Source organism: Manis javanica, chromosome 11 (assembly GCF_040802235.1).
Source record: "Manis javanica isolate MJ-LG chromosome 11, MJ_LKY, whole genome shotgun sequence".
Taxonomy (NCBI): domain Eukaryota; kingdom Metazoa; phylum Chordata; class Mammalia; order Pholidota; family Manidae; genus Manis; species Manis javanica.
The window spans coordinates 23,131,964-23,152,319 of NC_133166.1; the positions used below are offsets into that span (position 1 = coordinate 23,131,964).

General features: G+C 48.1%; 1 protein-coding gene across 16 annotated transcripts; it reads left to right on the forward strand.

Annotated features, from left to right (window-relative positions):
- Positions 1-4: 4 nt before the first annotated feature.
- PGAP2 (post-GPI attachment to proteins 2) lies at positions 5-19,848 on the forward strand. Of its 16 annotated transcripts, XM_017665980.3 has the most exons (9): positions 6-213; positions 4,392-4,507; positions 6,043-6,125; positions 6,884-6,904; positions 9,771-9,945; positions 17,463-17,715; positions 17,856-17,962; positions 18,546-18,654; positions 18,869-19,848. In XM_017665980.3, the coding sequence occupies exons 5-9, from the start codon at positions 9,781-9,783 to the stop codon at positions 18,997-18,999; spliced, it is 765 nt and encodes a 254-aa protein (XP_017521469.1). In that variant the 5' UTR covers positions 6-213; positions 4,392-4,507; positions 6,043-6,125; positions 6,884-6,904; positions 9,771-9,780; the 3' UTR covers positions 19,000-19,848. The 16 variants fall into 16 exon arrangements, 13 of the variants coding, with proteins under 13 accessions (XP_017521487.1, XP_017521469.1, XP_017521460.1 ...); XM_017665971.3 differs by lacking the exon at positions 6,043-6,125; XM_017665987.3 differs by lacking the exon at positions 6,043-6,125 and having other exon boundaries at positions 4,408-4,507.
- The last annotated feature ends 508 nt before the right edge of the window (positions 19,849-20,356 follow it).

Below are 20,356 nucleotides of genomic sequence, written 5' to 3' on the forward strand. Positions count from 1 at the left end.
GCCCCTCGCTCCCGCAGTTGGCTGGGAGATTATCGTGATGTCACAAAGGGCTCCTCGAAGTGGGCTGACCAGTGGGCTACACTTGGGGGCGCTGGGCAGGGTTTGGGAGCAGAGTGATGACGCTATATTGTGACTCCGCCCCCTTCCCTGGAGCCCTGACACTCGAACTGCTGAAGCTCGGACCAATCAGAGGGAAGGCTCCAGGATAGCATGGTAACTGTTCTACTCTTTCCTTGCCCCAGTCCGCGGGGGATGATGGGAAGCTTTCCCCGCTATCCGGCCCTCACTTCCTGGCCAATCCGCGTGCTGGCTGGAGGGCCCTACTAGGAGTTCCGTGTGTCCGCATAACTTTCCTGAAGCTGCTACGAGGCCCTAAAACCTGGCCTCCTTGTCTCCTGGCTGTGTCTCCAACACAACCCTTACCTCTCTGAAACCATAGAACTGACGTTGTGGGCATTCGAGATGTCCTGTGAGAATGGCTCAGCATAGGGTTTGATACAAATGAGCCTTCTCTGAACTTATTTATCACCCACACTTTAAGAATCCCTATATATTCCTAAAGGCCTGTATCAAATGTTCCCGCCTTCCCTGGGATACATTTACCAGTCTTTCCCAGCGAGTTGGGCTACTGCTTAGGCAGTCCTCTGTTACAGCCTTGTCACTTTGTATCCTGTTATTTACTTTCCAATATTCTATGCCTGGACAGGTGGAGGCTAGAGCTGCATTTTCCTCTTCTTGGTTTTCCTTTCCCCCAGGAACTAGCCCAGAGCAGAAGCCTGATATTTCAAGGGGGAGGGTTGAACATGTTCTATAAACTAACATAGGGACTAAGATTACCACACAGTGTCAGGGACTGCACTCAGAAAGCAAAGCCTATTTGGACTATAACTCCACCTCCTCTTGGGACATCAATACGAAATTGAAATAGGCTCTGCCCATAACGTAGGTGAATTTAAATCTCTTTGGATTTTCAGTGATAGGGACTAGAAAGAATTAATTTGTCAGAAAGTAGAGGGGTTGTAAAGATGAGATACGATAATGGACTGGAGAAGGTACATAGTAGCTGCTCAGTAGATGCCTGAAGGAAGAAAAACATAAATATGTGGATGATCAAATAGTAAAGCTAGTTTAAGCATTTGACTCCAGCCATCTTACTCCTACTCCTCATCCAAACATCCCTCCTTTCCCTCTACCCGCCCTCGCCTATGCTCTACATCAGAAAGTCATTAGCTCTTCCAGGATAGTTCCAGAAGCTTCATCATTGTCCTCCTGAATCTTTGGTTTCTCAGGAAACTCTCCAATCCTGAAACCGACTATGTTTAATTTTATTCTGGTGTCCCTAAGGCCAGGCATACATTAAATGTTTGATGCATGAATGAGTTGTTTTAAGTAGAATATTGGTAGAATTTGAGTCAGAGAACCCTGGGTTTAAGTCTGAGCCCAACCATATATTAGCTGTATGAACTTGGGTAAATTTCTTAACCTCAGTTTCCTTGTCTGTAAAATGGGGATACCAACTGTAATTGTCTCACAGGTTGTTGTAAGAATTAAGTGAGATAAAGCACTTAGCATGGTACCTGCTACACAGAAAGTTCACAATAAATGACAGATATTATTTGTAGTCTTTAAAAATGCCATGTAATTCCCATTTTAAATATTTTAAGACATGGATTCTAACACAGAGAAGGACTCAGAAATATATCTTAGTGAGTAAGTAAATCTATTCAGCCCTTAGTACTAGCAGGTATGCAAGAGCTGGGATTCTTAAATAGTTTATACTTGTGGAAGACTAGAAAGGGAGACATTGGATGAAGAGTACTCCAGGGAGGAATTTCCTGTAACCATGTGATTTGTAAGTAGAAGGAACTCAGGTAGGCATGTAGCCAACAAGTTCATTATTCCCAGGGACTTCTGCCCAAAGAGAGACTTCTTTGTGGGCCAGGGCTTCCTGGGCCCCCATACTCTTACTCTGCTTAATTCTCATAACACCCCTTTGATTATCATTACCTTTCTTCTTACCCTCTAAAGTCAAGGAGTTTGGTACATGTTCACAAAAGCCTGCAGAGCCAGGCTCTGTCCTGGGCATCATGATCCCAGAGAAGTCTGCAGCTTAACACACTGCTCTGGCCAAGAAAGACAGAACAAAGGGAAGTCCAGCTCTGTCTTGAGAGCACCCAGTCTCTCACACACATGCCCTGAGAACTCACCCTATGCAGCTCTGAAGGATTGGTGTTCAGGGAAGGGAAAGACCTGTAAGCACTGCAGAGCCATGGAAGGACAAGAGATTTCCATCTAGAGGGATGTTGTGGATATTTTATGTGGTGCACTGGAAAGAGCAGCAGAGTTGGAGTCAAACAGCTAAGTTCATGACCCAGATCTGTTGCTGACCTTGACAAATTATTTAACTGTTATGTGCCCAGTTTCCTTGTATATAAAATGGACACAATAATTCTTATTTTGTAAGGTGGTTGTGAAGGTCAAATAAGATAAGGGAATTTGCAGAGGACTGTGCACATGTTTGACACATAGTAAGCACTCAATAAGTATTGATTTCCTTCCTTTTTTGCTATAACTTTATAAGGAAGGTTGATAAATAGCACATATTAGATTTTTCTAAATCTGTGTACCTTTGACTCAACTAGGGCATTTAGTCCATTGCATTTAATGAATTTACTGGTATAGTCAGAATTTTATCTAACATTTTATACTTTCTTTTTGTCCCACTGTTCTGTTTCTCTCCTTTATTTTTTTTTTGTATATATACAGAACTGCCATTTTTTAGACCCAGCTCTATTCCAGATTTTTTAAAAATTGATACATAATTCATATAATAAACATTTACTCTTTTAAAGTGTCAATTCAGAGGTTTTTAATATATTCACAAAGTTGTGCAACCGTCAACCACAATCTAATTCCCCAACATTTTCATAACTCCAAAAAGAAACCCCAGACCCATTAGCTGTCATTCCTCATCTTCCCCTTCCCCTAGTCTCTGAAACTACTAATCTATTTTCAGTCTCAATGGAGTGCCTATTCTGGACATTTTATATAAATGGGATAATACAATATGTGGTCTTTGTGTCTTCATTTAATTAGAATAATATTTTTAAGGTTCATCGGTATTACAGCATGTATCAGTATTTAATTCTTTTTTATGCTCAATTAATATTATATTCCATTTTATGGACATACCCTATTTTGTTTATATATTCATGAGTTGAATGACATTTGAGTTATTTCCACCTAGTGGCTACTATGAGCAATGCTACTATGAACATTCATATACAAGTTTTTGTGGACATGTTTTCAATTTTCTTGTGTTTATACCTAGTGGTATAAACCAAGTAGACTTTCAGGGTCACATGGTAACCCTCTGTTTAACTTTTGGAGGAACTGCCAAACTTTTACAAAGTGGCTGCCCTTCTTTACATTTCCACTCTGTATAGGAGGGTACCAATTTCTCTTTTTTTTATTTATTGTAACCATTCTAAGGTACGTGAAGTGGAATCTCATTGTGGTTTTCATATACATTTCCCTAATGACTAATGAAAAACACATCTTTGCTTATTGGCCATTTAAACCTCTCCTTTCCTGCATTCTTTTGGATTATTTCATTTTCTCTCCTGTTCCAGTTTGGAAATTAAATTCTCTTTTCCTATTATTTTTATGATATCCCTAGAAATTATTACACTCATTCCTAAATTGTCACTAAAGTGTCACGCTAATCAATACCTTTCTAGGAAGATGAGGTGGAGGAAAAGAACCATTCCAGACCAAATGAACAGGGAGAACAAAGATGTGGAATCAGGAAATAGCTCGATGTATCTCGGGGTGCAAACTGGAACTTCATTCTAGAAGTGATAGGGAACCAAAGAAAGTTCTAAAGAATAATGAAGATTTAGTTAACATTGGAGGCAGAGTAGGGTTAGAGCAGACTGGGTGAGCCTGGGGTGGGTAGTTTAAAACCATCCAAGAAGGATATCTCTGCCATGAAAAAGAAAAAGAAAGAACAAATCCCTCTTAATCTGGAAGACCTTCTTGAGGCTGCCCACAGGACAGGTACAGAACGTGGCCTGAAACATTAGATGTCTTTAGCTCTGTCTGTGTCCCTGCCTCTTACCTACTCCCAGCCATGCTCACTCTTCCTCCACCCCGACTCCTGCATCTGTCCTCATTGCCTTTCTTGCAGTTCCTAAATGTCTAAATCCTGTCCATCCTTCAAAACCCAGTTCAATCAAATCAACCCAACCAATTTTCTGGGCTTCTACTGTGCCTGTCCCTGGGCTAAGCTGAGAGATTCAGAAATAAATGGAACAGGTGAGGGTTCCATCCTTAAATGAGCTCCCAGGAAGGTAGGGGAAACAGGCAACAAGTTATTTGGCTATACTTAGGTCAGCTCTAATAAAGGTGTGGTGGACTTCCAATGCTTCCTGTGGAGTGGGAAGGTGAGCAGATCGCGGCATCTAAGGAGAGATAAGGAGGAAGCTGAACAAAGCTCGTGGAAGAGGTGAGTGTAACTAGAATGTAAAATATGTGATTGTTGGAGTAGAGGATGTCCAGATTATGAAGGATGTTGAATACCACACTAAGGGTTTGCTTTTGATCTTAAAAGCCATGGGGAGTTACTAAATAAATTGCATCAAGGGAGGAACATGATCGGATCTATATTTTAAGAAGAACACAATGTGGTTGTACACGGGGAGGATGATGGAGAGATAGGAGGGAAAGGAGGCTAGTGAAGGAGATGATCTACAGGAAGCTTTTCTTGACAACTACATCCCACATTAACTTCCCCTCTACACTACTGGGGGCTAGAAAATCCCTGTAAAGCAATGCTCAGTCAGCTTAGGATATCTGGTATGTGTGTGTGGACAAGGGGAGTGATTGTGGCTAAAGCTGGAAAATGGTGAAGCTGTTTCAGGCACAGGCCTTTCTGGGGTATGTACAAGCACCAGGCAAACCAACCAGGAGAGATGGAGACACTGGAAGTCTTCAACAGCAGTAGCAGCTACTTGGACAATGGACAAATGTCAGTTCAGCAAGCACTGAGTACCTACCAAATGAAGGCAAGACTAGGTGCTTAGATGTTTGTTCAACTTCTTTATCTGTAAAATGGATTTCATTAAACTTATCTCACTAGATTATTAAAAGGATCAAATCAGGGCCTGTACATAAAGTCCTTATATTATTCATTCTTCCACTTTTCCTCACATATACCAAGGTAGGTGATAGTCTTCAGAACTAACAGTAGAGGAAACAGATTCAGAGAGGGTCAGTGACAGCTGAGGTCACACAGTTCAGAAAAGACTCAGGATGAATTCATACTATAGCTTACAGATCTAGTCATAATAACCATGGTGTACTGAACCCCTTCTGTGTGCCTGGCGCACAGCTTTATTACCTTATTTAATTCTCACAATAACCCTATGATGTGGATATTCCTAAAACCATTTTATAGATGAGAAAACTGAGACTCAGGTCTGTATGGTGAATTGCCCAATCACCAGAGAACTAAAGGCAAGATTAAAGCACCTCAAGTTTCAGACATTGGGGTGGTCTAGAGGCAGGGAGAAGGGCCTAGCCTCAGAGTATGGTATTTAGGGCCAAAGGATCAGACAAGGAGTCAAGACAGGGAACAAGGAAGGGCCAGGAGCAGGCATCTGTGGGCTGGATCTAGAGTAAGAGGGTAACACAAAGGCCCAGGGTAGAAAACCTAAATCTAGTTATTGAAACTAAATGGCAGTGGTTCCTTTAGTAAAGTCTTAGGAATCATTCATTTGCTCTGGGACCTTAAAGGACAGGGTAGTGGGGTGGGTTCAAAGTCAACAAAGTAGTTTTTGGAAGATACCTTCTCTTCAGACTTGGAGTGAGCTCTAGATACCTCTAGGTCCCCCACTATTTCTCAGCCCAGGGCTTGCCAACAAGAAGGCCTATCCTGAGTAAGTGGACAAGAGTGATGCGTGAAAAAGAGCTCTGGCAAGTCAATAAAGTTTGAGCCTCTGTTTTTCCATCTGCAAAGTGGTAATTACAGTTTCCTTGTAGGATTAATGGTATAGAGTGATTAATGGAACAGTCTCAGGGGCCAGACTTCTATCCTGGTTGACATTTACTTGCTGTGTTAATAGGTAACTTACCTTCTTGGTTTTCCATTGGTAAAAAGAGAGTATGAATAGTGCTTACTTCACAGGGTTTTTATGAGGATTACATGAGAAAATGCATAAAAAGTAGTAAAGTACCTGGGACACAGAGGGTGCTCAAAATGTGCTAATTATTATTGTGGGATTTAAATAGGACAAATGTGATGATAACCATGTTTAGCTCAAAAGTCCTCCACTCCCTCTAGGGGCTCTGACAAGCCCCGTTGTGTCTACGGGAAGGATTACTGGTCCCTCACCCTCTTACCCTGTTGGAGTGAAATGGTCTTTGCAAAGGGAACCAAGAACCCCCCCTCAGGTTCCTTTGTGGGTCAGGCAAGGTGAGGAGGGAATCCTGAGGTCTGCTTTCTGGGGACCAACCCTCTTTTATGGTCGGGACATACCCAGGAAGGGGTAGGGGACAGTACATCTTTGTGCCAAGTCCGACAGATCAGGGCGCCCTCTCCTGATCAAAGGCGGGAACAGCTCTGGCCCAGAGTTCCTCAAGTGAGCCTCTGGATCTCCACCCAGTAAGGTTCTCTTCCCTTCCTTTGCCGGAATGCCCCGAGTGGGCTCTAGGGAGCCATGTTTGAGGGAGGGGCGCTGAGACCAAGGCGAAACTAGTTTAATTTTTCAGAAGGTCGAGGCTGGATAATTCGGCTAGGATTGGGGGAATGACAGGAGAGACTGGGGTTAGTAAATGATAGAATTAGGGGCCCTGTTAAATTAATTTTATGTTCTTTTAACAGGTGATGGAACGCAACTGAGAGGTAAGGTGACAAGGTGGCTTATCCAACGTGCATACCCCGGTGTCCAGGGCTCTTTCGGTTGCCCTCACGCAGCCAGAATTAGTGGGGCAGCCCAGAGCTAGAGATACATAGCATGATTACGGGGGACGCCAGCTTAAGGGAAGAGCCGAGGGTCCAGGTCTGCAGAAGCGGGGAGGATCCAGTAGAGGATCAGAGCACAGTTTCCTCCGGGAGTTCCGCCCCGAGCGCGCCGACCCCGCCCCTGGCGTTCCCGCTACGACCCGCCCGCTGCGCTCGCTCCGGGGCCCGGCTTGAGCCCCCGCCCCCACCCCCCCCAACACGGATCCGCCGGGCTACCGGCCCGCGGCGGCGCGGCTTCCTCGCAGCCACAGCCTGAGTGAGTATGAGCATGGGTGAGCCGGGCCGCCGGACAGCCCCACTTGGGGGAGCTCCGCCACGCGGTCTGGCCTCTGCAGGGCCCGGCCGCCAGCACTGCGAGTTCTTGGCCCTTGGCCAGGAACTGCCGCTGACTCCTTTCGCCTCCGCTCCCCGACATGGGGCTGACTGCAGAGGTTGAACTATACCTTCTTCACTGAGCAGGGACTGCTGGTCAGAATTCCTCGTTAGGTTCTAGGGATGAAGCTGTGGGGAGCCTTGGAACCCCACAGATTAGTTTTAAGTCCCAGCCCCCCAGTTTTTTGCCTGTGACCCTGAGCACGTGTTTTTAACCTCCCTAAGCCTCAGTTTCTTCTTCTGTAAACGGAATTATACAGGCTGTATTACCTACCTCATAGGACTACAGTGAGGATTGAAAGAAAGAATATATATTGAGTTCTAAGCAGGGTGCCTACAACTCAGAAGGCACCCAGTAAGTGGAGATGCCAACTGGAGGGTGAAAAGATCTCCAGAGACCTTTGGAGGTAAGGTAGGGGTACATCTAAGAGAGTACGTATGAGGAAGTTAGAGCTCACCAGAGCTGAACAGCTGCTTTTCAGGTAGTGAGCTGCTCCTGAGGCCTGGAGGAGTAGAATGACCGAAGTTGGAATGGCCTTATCAGTTACCTAAATCCCAGGATCTCTATGTTGCACAACTGGAAACAGGCCCAGAGTAGTTAGGTAACTTGCCCAAGGTCACACAGCTAAGAGGGAGGCTAGGAATACCTCTCAGAAATGAAACTGATTGTTCCTTGAATCTCTTTATCACTTCATGCCTTAGGCAGTGCCTCTTCATTCTCTGAGTATCTAGTCTTGCGTTTGGAGAGCCCAGTGGTCCCTGAGGGATTCAGAGCAGCTGGGTTTAGGGAGGGATGTCCAGAGAGGGGACTATAGTGGTTGTCGTGCCACTATAACCATAGAATATGGGTTTGGTTTGACTGGAGAGGTGTTCACCTTCTAGTGCATTCAGGGACTTACAGTCTATTGGGGAATGATCCAAGGGGAATGTTTGATTTGGGAGGGTCACCAGAGCCACTTACAACTCCCTTGGGAGATCCCTGGTCCCACCTGAGCAGCTGGGGCAGGCTGCCTGATTGGGCCAGGCAGAGAGGTGGGTGGGAGAAGATGGATGAGAATGCAGAGGCTTATCCACCTGGTTTGTTCAGGAATGCCAGGAGGCCAGCCTCACAGCCTCACTGAGGTCAGGTTCTTCCTGAAAGTGGGACTAGAAGGGAGACTCTTGAAGACAGGGCCCGAAGAGCTGGGACTTAATCTGACAAAATCCATGAGTCCAGAAGGGCGGGTTCTTCATGTTTCTGGAGCCAGCCCTACTTTGGCAAAAAGAACCCTAAATTCAGAGGATGACTTTCCCTCAGGTTCAGCCAATGGCTTTGAGGAAAGGCCTTTCTCTCTTTGCATCTTGTTTTCTTTGTCTTTGCAATAGGGACAGGCTGACTGACTTAACTATATGGGATTTGGTTTTTACCTTTCTGCCTCCTCTGGATAGGTACCTCTTATTCCCCTCCTAACCTGACCTAAACTGACCTTTCTGTTCAGGGCTCTGGAAGGAGCCAACGAAGACCAGAATTGCATTTTTTGGCTCTAGTTGTCCTACATCTCTCCACTGCTGATTCTTCCTTCTATTTTCTGTGTGACCCTAAGCATGTTCAGCCCCTCATTTGGCCTCAACTTCCCCTTCTATGCACGGAGGGAGGCTGGGCTAGGATTACTGGTGTATACTCAGCTACTATAGTTCCTGACCTGTAGATACCCTTATCTGAGTAGGGGGTCCTAGCCTACAGAGGGTGGTGGACAGGTCCCTGGGCACCGGGAAGCCTCCAGAAGCTGATCAGGCAGATCTTTCCAACAAACAGCAAGCCCAGGCTAGCACCAGGCCTGATTCTGCAAAGCCTTTCACCCTCAGAGCACATGAGGCAGCAGACGGGGACAAGCAAGGGGTTCAGGTTCTGTTGGCTTCCATGGAGTCCTTGCTGCTGTGGACTGTGGTGCAGGCATACAGAGCTGGGAAAGAGACTGAAGGTGCAGAAGGGCCCTGGGCCAGTGGGTGAAGCTGTGAGAGCTGATGGGAGGTGTTGATGGAGAGATGTCCACTGGGAGGTTTTGGATTGGTTCCTGAAACAAGAGAGACTAGTTAAACCAGCTCTTGTAGTCCCAGGCCTGTCAAGCCAGGTATAGGGGTAAGAAGGTTTCCCAATCTATTCAAGCTTCATCTTAGCACAGATTTGGTTCATTGTCTCTCCTCTGGAATTGAGGGTGTTCTCTTAGGATTCTGAATCAGTCTTCTTCATCCAGTGTAGGAGCAGTCTAAGCTTAGGGGCTACATGGCTTCCTTCCAACCCATAGCACAGCTAAGCTGAGCACAGGGGCTGGCTTCCCCGCCGACTCTCAGCCTGGCTGCCTTGGGCCCTGACAGCACACCACTCCATCCCCAGGTCTGACAAGATGTACCAGGTCCCACTGCCAGTGGACCGGGATGGGACCCTGGTCCGGCTTCGCTTCACCCTGGTGGCCCTGGCCACAGTCTGCTGTCCACTTGTCGCCTTCCTCTTCTGCATCCTCTGGTCCCTGCTCTTCCACTTCAAGGAGACTACGGCCACACACTGTGGGGTAGGGCTTGGGGAGCCACTGATACCTCTTATTCAGGCCTAGTTGGATCTTTTTTTGGACCCTGATTCTGTTATAACAGGATTAGCAGCTCTCCAATGGGGCCTATCAAGCACTGGGGTGCTGGGGAGATATCTGCAAACTGAGGTCTCAAGAAATAACCTCCCTCCACTTTCCAAGAAGGTCACTGGGGGCTGGGGTCCCTGAAGTTGCAGCCCCTAGAACCCAGAACCCAATCCTTACTTCATAGAAGGGAAGATTCAGGAGCTCCAGGGTTTCCTGGGGAGTGGAGAGAGAACAGGTCTGGGCTAGAGGGCATTTAGGGCCTCTTCATGTGGTGCTGTGCCCATCTCTGTGGGAATGTAATTTTGCATGAGTGAGTATGAGACACATGACTGTCTATAGTGGCTTTGAGTGGCTATGTGTATTAAGAGAGACTATGTCTGTGCCCATCTGGATGGGGACTTGATTATATGTGTATATATGTGTTCTGGGGTAGGTCCCATGCCCTCTGAGGTGCCATAGGTAGCCATGCACCCTCTGGACAAAGATGTGGTGTGCTGGGCTAGGAAGAAAGATGTGAGTTTTTCTCTGCAGGATATTTTAGTAAGGAGGGTGAGACCTCGTATACTCCTAGTTTATCCACTGACTCTATATTACCTGAGACACAGACTGAGCCTCAGTTTTCCCATGTCTAAAATTCTCATTGGTAATTCCTACTCTTCCCTTTCTAGGGCTAGGGTAGAGCTCCAGGTAGAGGAAGGATAGGAAGGTGGTTTGGGGAAATGTGAAGGGTGAGGAGCAGAAGGAGGAAGAAAAGGAGATTGTCAGGTTGGAAGGCAGAGCAGAAGAGAAGTTAGCTTAGGGGATCTGGGTGGAAAAGAGGCAGAACTTGGACATGGACCCTTGGACTAGCCTCAGAGAGATCTCTGAAGACCCCCAGTCAGCTGAGCTTCTGGCCTTCCTATGAAGAACATTTGCTCTAGAAAAAGAGCTGTAACTAGGAGTGTGGTCTGACTGGCAGTATGGGATTGGGGGCCTACTTCTTTGGTTCATATGACTTGAAATTTTCCCTCTTCCTGATTTGTCAATGGGTAGATGTGGGCCAAGAGCTGTGGGAAGCCCATCTTCTGAGTCCCAGGGCTGGGAGCTGTATGTTCTAAGAACAAGACTGGAAGATCAGATGATCTGAACAGGTCGATCTAAACAATGGCTTTTCCTCACCTTGTTTTAACCTTAGATAACGCATCAAATGTTTCTTTTACTGTGACCAGCTCTCTTCATCTTGCAGAAACCCTTCTCATGTGTCTCCTCCTCTGAAAAGCCTTCCCTAGCCTACTTGGGGCAGACTTAATCACTCCCATCTCCTACAGTTCCGTGTTCTCTGTCACACAATTCTACCACACTATATTTTTATCTGTCTGCTCCACCAGACTGGGAGCTCCTTGAAGGTGGGCACTGTACCTGAAAATGGAAAATGTTGGTTGAATAAATGGATAGGACCCCCCCAGGTCAATGGCCTGGCAGAAGGCAGGCATGGTGTAATGCAGTCATAGTCCCTATAGAAAAGTATAATATTTGTATGGCATATGGAATTAAATGAAGTAGGCTCTGCCCCTCTTGGCTGGCTCCAAGGGTTAATGGGATCAGTAACATCAGCATACTTATAATGTATTCTTGGCATACTAGTTAGGGAGTTAAAGCACAGGTAGTTGCAGTAGGGGTACCTGGCCCCTCTGGGGCAGGACCAAGACTAGCTATCCTGGGGATATTTTGTCCCCACTCCCTAGGACTACCATGTTGGATCCACCTTGGAATTTTTCATATATGCTCTGAATTTCTCATCTAGAGTATCACAGGAATGACCAATCCTAGGAATAAAAGAAGTGTAACACATCTATAATTAGATGATTGCGTCTCTGCTTGCACACGTCCAGTGATGGGGAGCTTCCTTCCTCCCCAGGCAGTATATTCCAAGGAGGTTTAGTAACTAACAATTAGCAAACTCTTTCTTACAGTGAGCATACACTGGCCTTCTGGTGAATCTCTGCCTTAGCCCTGGCTCTGCTTTGGGAGCCTTAGAGCTTCAAGTTAGCCCTGCAGAGACAGGAAGGCAGTAATTGGGGGTGGGGTGGGGGTTGGGTGTCCCTGAGTCTACTTTCCTTAGGCAGCCTAGCTCCAGTCTCATCAGGCAACCCTTGTAAGTCAAATGCCTGTGAACTTGGCCCTGTTGGTCACCATTCTCTCTCTCTCTGGTACACCTGGTATACCCTGGCCTGGGCTTAGGACTTCATATGGCCCGGATAGTAGAGGCTAAAGCAGGACTGTTCCATTCTTATGACTGGCTGTTAGACCTCTGTTAATGCATCCTGAGCTGTGATTAGCTGTTTCAGCCCTGATACAGGCTGAACACTGATAGCATATTCTGAGACCTAGATTCTAGAGGCCTAGATCTCTTTTGGATCCTGAATCTGTTGTCCTAAGATAAGCCAGCTCTCCAATGGATCCCAACAAACATACTCAGTCTTATTCCAACAAAAATGGGCAAAATCTTCTTTTGCTTTCTCCTTCTCCCTTCCCAGAAACCTGCCTGTATCCCTGGACACAATCCTTGGACACACATCCTTGGCAAAGAAGCTGCTGTGGGCTGCCCTTAGCTCCTATCACTTCTTACCTTTGCAGAGTGTTCCAAGATTGATGATGTGGCCTTGTTGGTCTTTGGAACGCTGTGTGCCTGGGCAGGCATGGAGATCTGGCCTCTGTGGGTGGGAGGGCAGGCCCTGGAGAGCTGGGGGTGGAACCTTCCTATCTTAGAACAGTCTCAGTCTGGCTTGAGCCCTCAACTCAAGCCCAGGATCCTTCAGCATCCACTGTGAGTGTTGCTCAGTACGCGGCCCCTCTGATCCCTACCTCACTGTCTGAGGCTGAGATGGACTGGTAACTAGGCATCCCCTAATGGAAGAATCCCCAGGGGACATTTGGTCCTAGGCCTTTTAATACAAAGCCATCTCTGTTTGCCCCGAAGAAGGGAACCCAGTGTGAGGGGTCATGGTGGTTGTTACTGGTGGGGTGGTGGGAGTAGGGAGTTCTCTGCCTAGTGGGAGAAGGGAGCAGAGGAAGCCTAGTGCCCTTAGTCTGGGTCTGTCCTTGCTGAGTCTGGCCCGGCACAACAGGTTCAAGCTGAGTAGAGAAGGTCCCCATGACCCTCAGATTCCCAAAAACCTTGGATTGGGTGACTTGGTCTTTTCAGAGAGGAAGGAGATAGAGGTCTGGACCTCAGCAGAGACCCTGGTATCTTGAGATGAGGGTACTGCTGGCCTAAGGCTTAGATCATTCTGAGACTGTGGGTGGGATAGCTGGAAGCCTGTGGCCCCACTGAAGTAGGTTCTGCAGCACTCCCACTGTTCCTAGTTGAACTTGAGTGAAGAGCAGGAATGTGGTCAGACGGGGTCAGTGGGAGGGCTTGGGCCAGTACAGCCAGGGTCCTTTGTCTAAGTTACTTGGTGTGAAGAAAGCCTTGACTTGGACCTTTAAATTGTCAGGTGAGAAGAGACCTTGATCCTAATGTTTGATCTTGGCATAGTTCTAGGCCTCAGTCTCCCCTTCTGTGGAATAGGAACAATCACCTTTCCACCTCTGACCCTTCTGAGTGGTATGAGGGTTGTGAGAATGAGGTGGGCCATCAAAACTCCCATGTCCAGGCCATGAAAATCTCTATTCTCCAGGCTCTTCAAGAGGTGCGTCTGCAGGACCAGTTTGCCAAGGCCAAGGGTATTCCTAAGAGCTGATCTTGCCTGTCTCTGCTGTTCCTGCCCATGTTCCTCTGCACCTCCTTCTCTTCTTTTGCTTTGTCCCCTATGTCTTTTCTACTCTTTCTATCCTGTTTCTTTCCTATACCCTGTGGACCCAGCTCTGGAAAAGGCCACGTTTTCCTTGGCCCAGGTATCCCACCAGACCCTAAGTTGTGTTCCTTGCTTTGCCTGGGCACCACTCCCTACAGGATGTTCTCTGCAGCCTCCCAGCCCTTGGACTCTGATGGGACCGTGTTCCGGCTCCACTTCACGGCCATGGTCTGGTGGGTCATCACTTTCCCCGTGTTTGGCTTCTTCTTCTGCATCATCTGGTCCCTGGTGTTCCACTTTGAGTACACAGTGGCCACTGACTGTGGGGTGAGTGCCAGGCTCCCCAGCACTTGGGTCAGGGCCAGGTTGAGAGAAAGTGATAAGGGTGGAATCAGAGTAGGAAAGAAAACAGAGGGTCAGAGAGAGGGGGAAGGGATAAGAGGAGGCTGGGCTACATGTCAGAGTTAAGAGGGAATTTGGGGAGAGAGGCTCAGAGAGTCTCTCTCTAAGAGTAGAAGATGATAGAGAGTGCAAGAGAGCAGAGGGGAGAGGGGGAAGGGAAGGGAGTGGGAAGAGGCAACTGAGATCATGAGAGGGAGGGGGAAACTGAAGGAAGACTGATTGGAAAGGAAGCCAGGACTGAGGAAGTTAGATAAGGCATTAGCCCAGTCCTACCCTGGGATCTTCTAGCTTGGTTTCTCCTCTGGCAGCCTTAGGCCCCACAACCTGTCCAGTCAGGGCTCTGCCAGCTAGAAACCTAGAAGGACTTTCTGCCTCCAAGAGCAGTCCACCAGGCCTTTCCTGAAGGCGCAGTGGTAGAGGTGCTGTGTCAGGGGCATGGAATTGAACATGGACCTGCCTTTACCATCTTATTCCAAGAGAGTCCTAGACACAGAACTACAACACAATGAGATGGGACTCCTATTGTGATAAAGGGGGCACAGGGATTACAGGGCCCAAAGCACTTAAGCAGCTTGGATGTTGGGGAAGATTTTCTTCCTAGAGGAGGGAGCATTGTTGCTGTGGGGGTGAAGAAGGATGTTTGTGAATGCTAGGCTGACAACTTTCGATTTTATCCAGAGGGAATGGGGAGCTTTGGAAAGATTTTAAGCAGGAAAAGGACACGATCAGATTTGTGTTTTGGAAGACTATCTGTCTCCTGAATGGAGTACAGATTTAAGAGCAGGGGCAAGAGTAGGGAGACCAGTAATGAGGCTAGTGTAGTAGCTCGTGATACTGGGGAGACCAGAGCTAAGGTGGGAACTATGAAGATAGAGACATGGGGATGGAGTCCGGAGAAGAGTAGCAGATTGAACTGACAGGAATGGGAGTTTTTGTCAGTTGAGAAGGAGCACAGGAGACAGTAAGGTAGGTAGAAAAGTCATCCATAATTTCAGGGGACTTTTGTCTGAGGCCAAAGGAATGAATCACTAATGGTGAAATCTGAGTTGCTATGATAGGGAAGTTTTTGGACCCCCTCCCTTTATACCATGTGATTTTCTGATCTGCTGCCCTGTCACAGATTCACCAAGCTTTGTCCTCCAGGCCAAAGAGTTGCAGTTCTTGAGGAAAGGGGTTATATTCCCATTCTCAGTACCCTTAGCTCTGGGCTCATGGGAAGAGTTGGGTGAGCTGGGTACCTGGTTTCTGGTAGCTCCTGATGTTGCTTATTGCTGGCATAGTTGGTGAGTAGGAAACTTGTATGCTTGGGATGGGGGTATGTATATGTATATGAGTATCTATACCTGATTATGTGTGCATGTGTGAGTGTGTATGTATGTGTGTGTGTGAGATGAAAGGCAATCCCTGCTCTCAGAATCTTGCCCCCACCCCTAATCTGAGAGGAGCTAGTGAGGACAGGACCAGCAGCCACAGGGCCCTAATTCTTCTCCCTTCCTTCTGAGGCATCCCCCAACTCTGTGCCATCTCTACCCTTTACTTGTTCCCCAGCATTGGTCAAGGCTGGGGGCCCTTGAATGCTCTGAGCCCTTCCAGCCAAGTTTTAGGTGCTGGTTCTGTTCCCCATAAAATAGCTGAGATTGGGGCAGGGGTTTTCAGAATGAATGTTCTAGAAAGTGGAGGCAGTACTCCCACTAATCCTACTTAGGAGACCTACTCAGAGAGAGAAAACAGTAAGGAAGGTTGGGGGTCCCAGAAAACTGGTGAAAATATAACTTCCACCTCTTACTCATATGCATGCTTTGCCATGTTCAACAGCTACACATTTGCAGGCTTTTCAGGGAAGTTTGTCTTCTGAAAACCTTCACTTGTATCCACTGTGTGCCAGACATTGCAGATGCTTTGCATACATTATAGTTAATATTCACAATCATTCTGCCATGTAGGTTGTTCTCCCTATTTTGCCAATGAGGAAATTGAACTCAGAGAGGTGAAGTGACTTGCTCAAGGTCACCCAGCTAATGAAGTCAGAGCTGGGACACAGACCTGGGTTTGTGCGGCTCCAAAGCCTTTGAGCTACCTCTTCACTGACAACTCACAGTGAATATCTGAGCCTGGTCTCAAACTATGTTATCTTGAGCCATGGCCTTGAGAGCAGCACCGTCTCTTTGAGAATTCTGCACTTGGTTTACTCCAACAGTGCTGAGGGGAATACATCTCCTTTTCTGTAAAGGCTGTGAAGCCTCAGGCCCATCCCTGCCCTGTGAGCTGCCTCCATTATTATCCACCTGTGACAGAGAACCATTCAGAGTCCCCATTGGGAGAAAGGAAGGGATTTTCCAGCACTCCATCCCTGAAGAATGGTCCTGCCAGAGTACAAACAGAGTAATTCCCTCATTGGGTTGCTGGGCACTGACCCTTGTTGGAAATCTAAAAAAATCCATGGAAAGTGTGGGCACTAGATTGGTAGCTTCCACTACTAGTCGAATCTTTTAGAAATGCAGATTCTCAGTTTCCAGACCTGCAGTCTCACACAGTCCCTGGGGAATTGCATGCATATAAAGTGTGAGAGGCAGTGGTATACGCCCTGGAGTCCAAGAGATCCTCATCCCATTCCTGGCTTTTTGAGGTGGGATCTATACTACTGTTTATTCATTCCCCATCTTCTCACCCTCCAATACAAGCAATACCAGTCCCTGCAGCTGTGTATCATCTCCTTCTCCATCCTCATCTTGAAAGAATGACTCTCCAGTTTCTTAAGGAATGAGGAATTCCAGGCTTTGAGAAAGGTGGTTGGAAGAAATGTACAAGAACAGGGTCATTTTCTTAGATTACTCCCAGGTTTGGAGCACCCACTTCCTTAAACATGATCAGGATGGGGGTACCATTCTGACTCAGCTTCCCCAGTCTCACAGTACCTTCTACCACTTTGGCACACCTGCCCAGAGGAGTAAGTGGAGCTGGGAGCAGTCATAGGAACAGCTCAGCTGGGCAGTGAATCCAGCACTGTCCTAAGGAAACTCAAATGGTTTGTGACTCATTCCTGCCCTTGGGACTGAATCTGGCTGGGCAGTAAGAACCAAGTACACTCCCGGCCTGGCACCTGGAAGGGGAGGTCTTCGGGAAGTGCTCTGAGGGCACCAGAACTAGGACTTCCTGGAAGCGAAGGGGCTGGGGAAGTCTTCTGAGGGCCCGAATAATGTTGGTAGATGGAAAGAAGGATTTCCTGGTGGGTGGGGAAGGCGGAGACCGGTGCCCAGATGGGTCACAACTCTCTAGGTGCCCAATTACCTGCCATCGGTGAGCTCGGCCATCGGCGGTGAGGTGCCCCAGCGCTACGTGTGGCGCTTCTGCATCGGCCTGCACTCTGCGCCCCGCTTCTTGGTGGCCTTCGCCTACTGGAACCACTACCTCAGCTGCGCCTCCCCGTGTCCCGGCTACCGCCCGCTTTGCCGCCTCAACTTTGGCCTCAACGTGGTGGAGAACCTCTCACTTCTAGCACTCACCTACGTCTCCTCTTCCGAGGACTTCAGTGGGTGTTTGGATGAGGGAAGGAGGAGTGGGGAAGGGATCTGGGAAGGATGGCCCCGCCCCTCCTGCACTACAACCTTCAGACATAGGGGTTTGGATGCTCCCTGTAATGTGCCTCCCAATCCTCCTTTTTCCCTCCAGCCATCCACGAAAATGCTTTCATTGTGTTCATCACCTCATCCCTCGGTCACATGCTCCTCACCTGTATTCTCTGGCGGCTGACCAAGAAGCACACAGTAAGTCAGGAGGTACGGTCTACCTCTAGTGGGGCTCCAGGCAGCCCAGAGGAAACTCAAGGACACGTGTCCTCAGGATGCGGTAACGGTGAGGTGGGAACTGTAGTTCTAATGGGTCCGCTGGCAGGGGTAGGGGCTTGGGGACCAGTGGTGGAAGATTGGACTCTGTTTGGGGGACTGGAGAATAGAAGAGATGTAGGCTCCAAATGAGGGTAGAATGAAGGGCAGCCCCTAGGCTGCCTGGATTAAGAACTCTTAAGGGGTCTGTGGTCTGTAATAACTCCAACTCTGCCCCGAACACACACATCTTTCTTTTCCCCACAGTATCTGGAGGTGTTAGGTTGGTGGGTGACTCCAAGTAACTTTCATACTCCATTTCCCCCAAAGTAGGCGGGGCAGGGACATCACCGCTCCTTGCCTAATTACACCCCCAAATGTAGGGATGTGAACATGCCCATCATTCCTGCTGCCCCTACCTGTGCCCCCTTCTATGACCAAGTTGGGTAAGACTCAGACCTTAGGAGTGGGTGCTAAGAAGGGAAGCTGCCCACACACACCCAGCAAGCTGCAGAGTGACCAGACAGCCCACCCCTAGGATCGCAAGTCCTACAACTGGAAACAGCGGCTGTTCATCATCAACTTCGTCTCCTTCTTCACTGCGCTGGCTGTCTACTTCCGGCACAACATGTATTGTGAGGCTGGAGGTGAGGCCAGGCTAGGGTCTGTAGTTGGTCACAGTGACTCTGGGACAGTCGTGATATTTTCTATGAGATGCTATATGGTAGTGGTGTTGGGGGCTGACTTCTGTTGTGTTCACTGTGTAGTGATTAGTAGTGGTGATTTATCAAGAGGTCCCGGGGGCAGTGGGTTGGGGCAGGGGCAGGAGGCTCACCATGGCCTCTTGTGTCCCCACAACAGTGTACACCATCTTTGCCATCCTGGAGTACACTGTTGTCCTAACCAACATGGCGTTCCACATGACAGCCTGGTGGGACTTCGGGAACAAGGAGCTGCTCATTACCTCCCAACCTGAGGAAAAGCGATTCTAATTCCTTCTCTCCTGCTAGGGAGAGGTGGCCCACTGCCCAGAAACTACAAACAAGATACTGCTCTGACCTTCCCTGCCTGTGTCCTCTCTGGGCCCTATTGAAGCTTGGGGTGGGGGGAAGGGTGAGGGGGGACAAGGGAGGAAGAGCCCAAGACAGGCTTTACCCAACCCTGCTGGCTTCTTTTCCCCACCCCACTTGAAGGCACAGGAAACTTCCAACAGCATCACCCTTATGTGAGAGGCCCCAAGTAGCTGAGCTCCACCATCTGGTGCTAAAAAAAAAAAGTCTTGGGGTTCATAACCACCATCGGTTCTTGGCCTTTGCATAGCCACCTCTTGCTGAGGTCAGGGACCACTGAGCAGTGGCTGCTACCTGAAAACCACAGCTGTTTCTCTTCATGGAGTCCTTCGCTTGATTAACGTAACAGGTCTAATGATCCACTGTGTACGTTGAAGCCTATGGCCGCAGGCCCCTGCTAAGATGTCCCAGGTGTTCTAGTACTGACTCCACCTCTGATTTGGTGGGTGCCCTTCCCTATCTGAGCCTCCGTGTGTCCTTGTGGACAGTGGCGGGTAGGTGGGCTGTATGATTTACAAGGGCTCTGACAGTCTGTTGTTCTGACATCATCTTGTGGAGATGGTGTTCTGTACCCAAAAGATGACTTGCTCCTGAAAAGGCAGTGGCACAGCATGTATTATTTCCCTTCCCTTCTGAAATCTCTTCCTTACCAACACTTCCTTAACAAAGGTATGGAGTGGAGGGGTCAGAAGCAGATTTCTTCCCCCAATCCTGACCTCTTTTAGTTGTATATTTTATTTTAAAGGAAAATAAATTTTTTCTTTCCCAACAGTCTGGGCGAGGCTTGCTTGTCTTGGGGCTTGTGTCTTTGTATAGTGGAACTAAAGTGAGGAACAGGCTCCAGGATGGGGGGAGTAAGCATGGCAAGGTATGATTCCAGTGGCATCCCACTCCTTTTAGGCCTGGAGTCTCCTAAGGTTGGTCTAAGCCCCAGTTTTGGTGAACAGCAATGACCATGCTATCCCTGTAATGACTCCAAGCCTGGAAGCTAGGATACTGGGGAGAGAGTCTTGGGTTGGGGCAAAGGCCGAGTTCCAGCCTCAACTGTCAGTAAAGATCTGTCCTAGGGGACAGCTTTCAAGTATATGACTGTGAGAACACTAGCTTGCAGGCTGATGGCTCTCAACCTTTCCCTTTCTGAGCCCTAGATCAGGAAGTTTTTCCTCATACTTTGCATCCCAGTCCACTAGAGAATCTGTGGCTGGGCCCAAGAGCAAGTCTAGCCCCTCCAAGGGAGCCCAGAGCTTTGTTAGGGAAATTGGGGGGTGGGGGGACCACA

Excerpts from the sequence above, each read along its gene's own strand:
- PGAP2 (XM_017666034.3), top strand. The coding sequence starts at position 9,781 with ATGTACCAGGTCCCACTGCCAGTGGACCGGGATGGGACCCTGGTCCGG. Across the intron at positions 9,947-13,929 it reads TACGGCCACACACTGTGGGG|CCACTCCCTACAGGATGTTC; the intron begins TAGGGCTTGGGG and ends TTTGCCTGGGCA. Across the intron at positions 17,716-17,855 it reads CTCCTCTTCCGAGGACTTCA|CCATCCACGAAAATGCTTTC; the intron begins GTGGGTGTTTGG and ends TTTTCCCTCCAG.